The sequence below is a fragment of the Acanthisitta chloris genome, unplaced genomic scaffold, assembly GCF_000695815.1.
Source record: "Acanthisitta chloris isolate BGI_N310 unplaced genomic scaffold, ASM69581v1 scaffold25497, whole genome shotgun sequence".
Classification (NCBI taxonomy): Eukaryota; Metazoa; Chordata; class Aves; order Passeriformes; family Acanthisittidae; genus Acanthisitta; species Acanthisitta chloris.
Window position 1 is genome coordinate 579 of NW_008681339.1, and position 9,750 is coordinate 10,328.

The 9,750-nt window shown below is 48.6% G+C and overlaps 1 protein-coding gene across 3 annotated transcripts in view; it reads right to left on the reverse strand.

Moving 5' to 3' along the window:
* Nucleotides 1-143: 143 nt before the first annotated feature.
* AP2M1 (adaptor-related protein complex 2, mu 1 subunit) overlaps nucleotides 144-9,750 on the reverse strand; it is a 17,110-nt gene continuing 7,503 nt past the window's right edge. Inside the window, exons 5-13 of one of the 3 annotated variants that reach the window (XM_009078077.1) lie at nucleotides 6,619-6,624; nucleotides 5,932-6,067; nucleotides 5,694-5,835; nucleotides 4,997-5,008; nucleotides 3,250-3,369; nucleotides 2,607-2,742; nucleotides 1,812-1,909; nucleotides 1,587-1,698; nucleotides 144-1,252 (exon numbers count right to left, since the gene is read on the reverse strand). In XM_009078077.1, coding sequence (XP_009076325.1) covers nucleotides 1,118-1,252; nucleotides 1,587-1,698; nucleotides 1,812-1,909; nucleotides 2,607-2,742; nucleotides 3,250-3,369; nucleotides 4,997-5,008; nucleotides 5,694-5,835; nucleotides 5,932-6,067; nucleotides 6,619-6,624 — 897 coding nt within the window. In that variant the 3' untranslated portion in view covers nucleotides 144-1,117. The remainder of the gene's footprint in view (nucleotides 1,253-1,586; nucleotides 1,699-1,811; nucleotides 1,910-2,606; nucleotides 2,743-3,249; nucleotides 3,370-4,996; nucleotides 5,009-5,693; nucleotides 5,836-5,931; nucleotides 6,068-6,618; nucleotides 6,625-9,750) is intronic. The other 2 variants (XM_009078078.1, XM_009078080.1) reach the window with 2 other exon arrangements.

Below are 9,750 nucleotides of genomic sequence, written 5' to 3' on the forward strand. Positions count from 1 at the left end.
TCAGTTTCACTGTCCTTTTCACCTGCTAACCCCCAGGCAGCTCAGGGGTGGGGAAGCAGCACAACCCCAGGACACTGTGGCACAGGCCCAGGGCACAGCCCAGGCTCTGGCAGCTCCAGTCCCAAACAGCAGTGCAGGAAGCCTTCTCCATTCTACATACTTTATTAGATTCAGAGCTGGACAAATCACAAAGTGTACAAAATGGAGACCACACTACCAGAAGCAGGATTGTGGGTAGCAGCAGCATTCCTATGGCCCAGAAGCATTTGGTAGAAGTGTGGAGAGGACAGGCTGGGGCAGGGGCTCTTACTGCCAACTGCATTTGAGATTCCCCAAGGACACATCCTGACAGAACTCAACTGACCCACACTCCCTGGGACAGCAGGGCCACGTCTCCAATTTGTCTGGAAAGGACAGACTGGCACAAGCCAGCAGTGGGTGCAGGTAAATGCTCCAAGGACCTGAAATGCTGTGCCACCCACATACACACCAGCAAGAGCCTAAACCCTCATCGTTTTTGGTCACAAACCTTCCCACGGCAGGACTCTATACTGACAACTTTGCAAGAAATCAGGTGATGATGAGATCTGGTGAGCCCACCTTCTCCTCTGGTGGAGGCCTGACAATCTCACCACCCCAGGCATCTCAGACTGGCCAGCAACATCTACCACAACAGCAATAGCTAGTACAGAAGCCAGGGTATAACTTCAACTCAGATTTGTCCAGTCTATGTTTAGGTCTATTCTACGAGTACATATGCACAAGAACTTCAAAAATACTAGGATATGATGCAAGTAGTGAGACACCAACAGAAGAGGAGTTTAATGGTGGACGTTCCCTAGAAAGATCACGAGAGGATGGGAGTTAGACTTAGCCCTTGCCCACCCTGGGATGGGGAGCAGGAGGCTGACTGCACCCCTGTGCACGGTTGGGTTCTGAACTTCATCTGCAGCAGGTGGTGACTGAGCACAGGCAGGCGAGTCCACTCCCGGGGTGAGCCACAGGGTCTGTCAATCCGCATCGAGGGGCCGGGCAGACATTTTCTCTGAATGTAGCTGAGGACCGAGGAGAGGCAGAGCATGGCTTGGAGAAGAGGGAGCCTGCCAGCCTGCTGGGGCTAGCACCTGGTCTCGTAGATCCCACTCCTGCCGATGTACCTCACCCATTTTATCACATCATGGTCACTGTAGTTCAGCTTTGGCTCAAAGACTTTCAGGTAACGCACCTTCAGCCCAGAGGGTGCAAACGGGACCTGTGAGTGAAGGAAAGGCAACAGAGAGCGTTGGAATGGGGTCAGATGCTCTCCATACACAAATGCCGGATGACCCCTGGGGATATGCATCTAGAAATGGACACCAAGAGCCATTGTTCCCTTCCCTGCTCTCTGCATGCATGGTGTTTTGACTCCAGTGGCTCCAAAGGCAATTCTCTTCCATTAGCTCTGCCACCTGGTTGACCTTATGCTATGGAAGAGTCACCTGTCAGCTTGTGGTGACAGGGAACACCCAAATATGCATGATTCCCAAAAGGGACTGATGAAGCTTGTCTAAGGACAGGTGCACCCTGGAAGGCAGACAAGGACTCACCTCAAAGTTCATGGAGATGGGAGGCCGAGCCCACTTCTTCTTGTCGTTGGTGGGCAGCAGTTCGATCTCCGCACTGATCTGGGATTCCTTCATTCCAGCCATACGTTTTATCCTATCAGAGAGAGCCCGTGAGTCAGAAGGCACCTGAGTTTGTTCTCCCCTTTGCTACACGAGCTCAGGGCTGACAGGAGCACTAAACAGACTCTGCCCCTGCACGTCACTTACTTCCAGACAATGGCATTCTCACTGGCCTTGTACTTTGCCTTCCCTTTCATACAGATGACTTGCACTCCACTGGTATTGAGGGGTGTAGGGATCCGGACCTGGAAGGCAGAGTCTGGTGAGCACCTAGTGCCATGGTCTAGTAACCACGGTATGGTTGGACTCAATCTTTTCCAACCCGGTTGATTCTATGCTTCTACGAGCAGGGGCATAAAGACTGCAGCCTGGGCACTCAATGCAGTCTCAGACTGTCCTGGACCCCTTGGCCTTCTCTCTCCCAGCTCAGGGCCCAGAGAATATCAGCTATCATAAGGCATCCTAGGCTAGCTCTCCGGTTTCTTGCTTTGAGGTAAAGGTTCAAACACACTTTCATAATTCACAACAGTCAAGAACAGGGCAGAGCCCTCCAGGCTGCAGGAAACCTGGCTAATGTTGGGCAGATGAGCTCAGGAAGGATGCCAGGCTGGCCACGGTGTTGCACCAGGCTCTGGACAGCCAAGCCTTGCAGCAGTAAGCCTTTCCCAGATAGGGACTGAGCAGCATAGCCCCCATACCCTTAGCCTCTCTGTCACAGCTCAGATCATGCAGACATCAAGTTAACAGTTGCTGTAGGGAATGAGGCCCCTGCCAAGTCAGCTGTGCAACTGAAAACAGCTCCCTACTCTACAGCAGCTCCTTTCCACAGCACAGCAGCATCTCTGGGACACCCAGTTTACTCTTTTAGCCCCGTACAAGCTTGAGGACTCTGCAGAGGCACAATTCCCAGGCACATGAGACCACAGGCTTTTATTCTCTTACCTCTATCTTCTGAGCCAGCAAGGAAGGTTTGAAATTTGATTTGATCACCACCTTCACTTCCAGCTTGGTCCGACCCACCTCCCGCACCAGTGGGATCACACGGAAGGGAAGGATAATGTCCTTAGTGGTTCGGTATCTGCAGGGATGAACAGTAAACTCTGAGGAATTAACTCTCTTATAGTCTCAAGTTGTATCACCTTCCAAAAGCAACAGCCTCTGCATACAGTAAACTGCTTAGAAACACCACCCCGAAAGGGAACCATCCCAGAAGGAAGCAGCAGCAGGATCTGTGCTGCCATGGGGCAACAATGGTTTCTTGAGTCTCAAGTTTTATATCTGGTTCCTGCCCATGGCCCTGCTCAAGGACACCACAACACTAAAAAAACCAGATACAGTAAGCTCAAAAGGTAAGAAAACCCACACCCAACACAATGGTTGTGGCAAAGAAACTTATGCAGCTAGGCTTCCACCACATTTGTCACAGATGGATTTGTGGGATACCCTACAGATTTCACTCTGAAAAGAAGGCAGCAGATGTGTATTTCTGAAGTGCTCAAGGGCTGCAAGTCTGCCTGGGAGCAGCTACACTACTGCAGCAGCAAGCAGATGCCAACACCAGTCTGTTCACCCACCACCACAATACCTCATGAGCTCAAACTCTCCATCTGGTGGAATGAAGCTGATGCTCCTCTCGGAATCAAACTTGCTGAGCCTCACGCACTGGTGGAAAGTGCAGTCATCGATGGCGATTGACTGTTTGCCGCTGAAAACACAAGGCACAGTTAAACAAGTGCAAGCTGCAGCCCTGATATCTTGGTGCAGTCAAACTCCGTCCAGGCAGAAACTACTCTACAGAGCATGTTGCCATCACAGGTGTCCAGGAAATGGGGAGGCAGGGAGAGATTGAGCGGACAGCAACCTCTTGGCTCAGACTTTCCTTGTTTCATCACCACAAAAATCGTGTTTCAAGAAGTTTGTTTGAAAGAATTCTCTCCCTCCTCTCCCCAAAGAGGAGAGAGCTGACAGGAGCACCCTTCTGTCATAGCCAGCAACACAATGCTTGGGTCTGTCTGCCAGCAGCACTCAGTACTGCAAAGGCAACTCTGCCAGCCCAAGTCTTCTCACAGCACAGTCCAAAGGAGAGAAAACACTTTCCTGTCCACAAAGCTATCCCACTGCCACACAGCCAGGAAATGCCAGATTCAGAGTCTTCTTGTTCAGAAACCTCTTCACAGATGCTCATTTCCACACTGCCAGTAGATGGTTTGATTCTGAACCAAACTGCCAGGATCACAGTATTATGCCATACAAGTCTGTATCTCTCCTAAAAACCTACAGAGCTATCACCTGTCCATGCTGGCATACCAGCCTAACCTGCCAGCAGTGAACTTGTGCTGGGTACCAGTCTCTCAGAGTACAGGTCCTGAGGCCAGACAAGACCCCTCAGCTACCAAGACAGACCAGAAGATGTGAAGGCAGAGGCAACAGAAGAGGCAGCAGTGTGGAGAAGGTGCAGCAGTGTAGCACTGTGATATCTAGGCTGCCTCAACTGCTTGAAGCAACATGTCAACCATGCAAGTGTGCTGAGAGAGAGTGAGCACTACAGGCAGGTTCAGCTGTCCTAGGAACCACCATCACCTGCACCAAGAGGAAATAGACTGACCCCAGGCTGACTGGCTCTCTAGTTACACAACCCAGTGGCATGATTTGTGCTTCACAAGTGGGAGTTAGCCTTCCTAATCTGTTGCCCAGATGACAATCAATGTTAGCTGACTAGTTCCTGTTTCTTTGGAAATCTGCTGGGAAAGCCCTGCTGCCTAGCATTGCTCCAGGTCTCTGGCAGCATTACTCAGGGTTGGCCTTGCCACATGCTAGATGGCAAAAAGCAACTGGCAGCAGCTGTGCCTTTTGGTCACCTCATAACTAAATGCTTCTGGAGAGTAACATCTCCAAGCTCTTACCCACTGGATAATCACAGCCAGAGAGAACCACCTAGCAAGACTCCCTGTCCACCTTGCTTCTGTAACTCAAAAAAATAGCACATTTACAGGCGAAGGTACTCAGCACAGCAGTTTTGGGACAGCGTTACTGACTCTTCAGAGGCCTGTGCTGTTGACATTTTCACTAGAGTACATCCCCACTGGGCTCATCAGCCACCTGAGGCTCATCCATTGTACTAGCTTGATTCAGGTACAGGAAAGATGGCTTAAAGGTGACAGTGAAGTGATAGCTCTTGGCTCGGTTCTGAGAGAAAAGGCAAATAGCAGCTCAGCTCCGTTTATAGGAACCATCATGGAAAGTGTCTGAGATCCAAGTTACATGCACAAGTCACACGAAGCAAGAGACAGGGGGAGAGCAGAGTGCACACACAGCTGAAGCAGATTATCTACCTTCCCAATTCACTGGGGGTCAGCAAAAAAACAACCAAGAGAAATATAGATGAGTTGCAAATGGTTAGTGAGAGGAAAGTGGCAGTCCCATTGCTTTTATCTCTTCACCCCAAGCAGGAAGGCTGAAAAGGCATGAGAGCTGTTTTCAGCTTCAGTGTGGGCACTGACTGAGCTGCAGCTGAGCAGGAGGGTAGCTGGGCTCTTGGACAGATGTGCCTCCAACCCACACAGCCACTGACCACCTGCAATCAGCATGAGGGGCTTACCCAGTGTCAGTCTGTCAGCTGTTCTACTTTGTGACAGCAGTTCAGGTATAGCAGGCCATGGACAGAGGGGTTCCTTCACTGTTCCTTGGGAGCACTGCTACTGCTCTTATGATTAAGAGTCTGAACTGACTAGAACTGCTAGAGATACAGACTCTGGGAAAATCTATCCTGGGGAAGTGTTTTGAGCTGCAAGAACTCTACACCTAAGACTATGTTTGAATCTTAATACTTATAGAGCTGTAGACAACCCCTCTGTATTGGGGCCCTCAGGCTGGCAGCCTGCATGTGAACTAACTATCCAAAGTAAGCAGTAACATCTAAAGGGAAGAAAATAATAAGCTTTTTGTCTGTCAGATCAGAAAAGCTCTTAAGGGCTGCCCTTTCATAAGAGTCCCTGGTGGCAAGTGACCAGCAGGCTCAACACCTCTTACCTTTTCCCCGTTTCATCCGCAGTTCCTTTGCCCTGTTTTTCAATGACAATCTTGTCATTCATGCCAAACTTGCACTCTGGCATTCCACTCAGATAACTCTTCATCACCACTCTGCCAGAAACGTGAGCACTCAAAACCTGACCTGGTTAGAGAAGATCACAGTTCGGAACACTTATTACAGTCCTCAGCCACAAACCCCGAGGGGGAGAAGGATGCCAGCTCAACACCTTCTACTTACCCTGAGGGGACATCAAGAGATTCACACTCTCCAGCACATCAAGAAAGAGTTCATTGCGACGGTATTTGATTCCTTCACGTCTCCATCCAATCTGTCCAGTCACCTGGCTGGTGATCTGGGACTGCTCTTCCTTAGTCTGAAGGGAAGAAATGATATCTTAGATCTCTAAATAAATCCAAAGACTAAGAAACCTTGGTCTAAATCTAAGAGCAACCACTTGCCATTTATTACGTACAAAGGTTTTTGTAACTTAGATACAGATGCTATCACACCTCACATGATTTGGTCATTCTCTCCTCAATACATCAAATTCTATCCCTAACCAAAAATTGGTCATAACAGCAGGAAAAGTTCTTTCATTTTGTTAGCTAGTCCGTTAGGCTACATCTAGAGGCAGGGAGGCATGGGCTCCACCAGTGGCATTCAAATCATGTCTCAGATTGTCACATCAATCCATGTTAAGCAGAGAAACAGCTTAACATTGATTGATGCGGCAGTTCACACCCTTATCCAACATGAAACTCCAGGGGCGCAAGACAGCTAATCCCCAAGGCTTGTTTCTTAATGACTGCAGTCTAATTAGAGTTACATACCAACACAAACTTAACATGCATCTAACAGCATCCAGGCTCTAAGCCTCTGAGAAGCACCAAGGGTTGTGTTGGGGGGCACACAGACATTTCCTACCTGATGCTACAGGTGAGGTCCAGTCACACGCAGAAAGTCAAGGAGGAGATGTATAGTAGCAAGTGCAGTGTAGACAGGGTTAACAGGCAAGCAGGTCAATAGCAAGAGAAGGGAGGAAGGGAGAAAGAGGCAGATTAGGCTTAAGGCTACCTGAGGACAGGAAAAAAGCAGGTCAGCTCTTTGTTAATTAGGTAGCTAATTAGCACAAACAAGATGAGGGGCTTTGACCTTTAGCTCCCTGCAGGAAAACCCAACACTCCTAGCAGTGAAATGGCTTTTTAGACTTGGCTCATTATGGACCATCCAAATACAAGGTAGAGCAGAGGGAGTGACAGGCCAAACACCACCTCCAGTAATGTTCCTGTGCAGAGAAGACTCGTGTTGGTGCCCCTAAAGCAAGCACTGGATGTTTACCGTGACACGGATGCCCAGACTGTGGGAAGTACCAGGCACCTAAGTCGGGGTCCTGTACAAAGTGATATCCTTGCCAGTTCTGCTCTTCCACCACGATGACTGCACAACACACTGCCTTGCACTGGGCCCACAGGGTGGCAGTACATGATCTCAGCTTTACACTAGCAGTGCCTTGGATTCACACATGCTCTTGCCACAGACACGGTCACACCCTGAGCAGGCAGAGCCATTATCATATCATCTATGAGACAGAGTTTTATACTCCCCTGGGAACTGCCTGGGTAAGTGCTCAATGCAGTACACAAACTACCTCCCTTGTCTGTCCCACAGAAAAGCACCTCCTTATCTGTCTTGTTCAATGCTTTGTTCAGGCTTAAGAGGAACAAGAGGAACACATAGATTTAATGCTCAGTTCTCTGGCCCCAGCAGCAATGAGTGTTCCCTAAGGGAAGCACTGAAGGGTCTGAAATTTCTCAGGAGCTTCCCGGAGCTGGAAAAGTCAGTCAAGTAAAATGGTCCAAGAATACCCAACCTGTACTCAGTTGCCAGCATGCTGACTAGGTTAAAGACAGCCAGCTACCAGCAGGTTTCCAGGGCTCTTGCAGCTGGTGACAGCCCTCTGCTCATTTTAAAAAGTAACAGCAGCATTTTAGCACTAAAGTATATCTAAAGTTGGGGAAACACTCTAAGACTTGACCACAACTCACCTCCCAGAAAGCACTTGGAGGGGAAGAAAATTAAAGTGTACTTCCAGTTAATGAAATCTGGACAGATGCCAGATAGGATCTTAAAGAGTGAGAACAGCACATGGAACACAGGTCCACCTCAAGTTTCCTGACCAGGTCTAGCCTATGCTGGAAGAAGACACCCTGTTCTGATACAGGATGTCAGTACAGCCTGTAGTCCTGCTATCTGAGTGGCCCACTGCATGTGTAGGGACCAGAAGTAAAACCATGTTGCATACCAGCACCTTTTAAAACCTGTGTGGTACATCACTCCACTGCCAGAGCACAGGGCTACTTCCTTGGCAAGCAATGCAGCAGTATCAGACCCACTTTCAACAAAAATAAAGCAGCCATACAGGGTGGAAATTCAGAGCACAGCAGCTCAGGACACCTCAAATCTTTCATAGAGAGCAAAGAAAAAAAGCTGAGTTTGGAAAGTCTGCCACAACTGGATTTTGCTCCTTAAACTCAGTAGCCTAGGGAAAGCACCATCAGGAACTAAGCAGAGATACACGACCATAGATGACAGGCAACCAGTCCCCGATTTTGGCCCAAGGTAACTGTGTGAATCTGGCTGTAAGAAAAGGAGGAGCTGAAGCCTAGATGTAACAGCCTAGATGTAACAGACTAGAAAGTGGACAAGGTAACGTGCTGTCCTTTCAACTGTTGTCCTTGCCGTACTGTGCCTGCAAAGGATCACTTCTACTTTTTGAACTGGACTGCACAAAATTCCAACATTGAGCAGAAGAACTGCTTACTTATGTAAAGCCAAAATCCAAACTCCTCTTTGTAAGGGAAGGACTAAACCTACTGTCGAATGAAGCATGATGCTGTGAGAGTGGTTTGCACACAAACAGCACAAGAGTTTGTTAAAACAGACAAAGGCAAAAAAAGAGGGAGGGAAGGAAGTGAGGGTGGTGGTTAGTTTTGAATTTTCCTAGGAACAGGAGCTGACTCAGCTATCTTCAGTGCTGACTGCCCAAACTGTCAGACTGCAGAAGGCCAGAGAGATTTACACAAGGGCTCGTGATGGGGATGGAGACCGGATGCACTCACATCTGGCCCTCTTGCAAAACAGTCTGCAGCTCTAGCAGGAAATATGTTGCTCAGGGGCAGCTTCCCTCTCGCCTCCTCTTGAGATGCAGCTAGTCTTGCTACTAGATTAAAAGTTCAAGAAGGAGTTCTCAGGAAGTCAGTGCTGATGAACTGAGTTGAAACAGATCCTCCAGAGACTTTGACCTCCTCTTATCCTAAACAAGAACAGTCACCACGCAGGCTCTTGTTTAGCACTTTGCTTCTGCTTGTACCTGGGGCTGAAGTTTTTCTCTGTCACAGATTGCCTCAGTACAGACTACCAGATTTTCTTCCTGACTCACTGCTATGCAAGGGAGAAGGCTGAGTTTCAGGCTAAGCCCTCATTATTGAGTTGCATAGCTGTGTTAGAAGGATAAGGCAAGCAATATTGCCAGGGGACAGAGAAGCAGAGACGAAAACAGTCCTCTGGATTCAGAGGCTGAGCATGAGGTTCCAAGACAGGAAGCCTAGTTTTGACAATTGTAGCCTGGAGTAGGATTATAACTAGTTTAAATACATTCCCCAAACCAATCAACTTAAGTGTCTTTTTCCCAAGGTGCTCTTTATCTTTTACTTCCATGTAAACCTTGTTCCAAGGGTTAATACTATGCTAAACGCACCGCAGAGATGCTCACTTCTAACACAAGAAAGCTCAAGCTGGACTGATGCTGATCTGCAAGGATGTTAGAGGCAGCAACAGAATTACATCACAGAATCAGTCAGGTTGGAAGGGACCACGGTGGGTCATCTGGTCCAATCACTCTGCTCAAGCAGGAAAACATCACCTTCCTGACTGACAACAAGACTCACAGGCCTTCATTACAAGGAAGGCATGAAAGCCTGACAGCTCAAAGCACCAAAGGCTGGTGGAGAACAGACCTGCTGAGTGAGATTCACACACGGAAGAGCCATTTCTGGT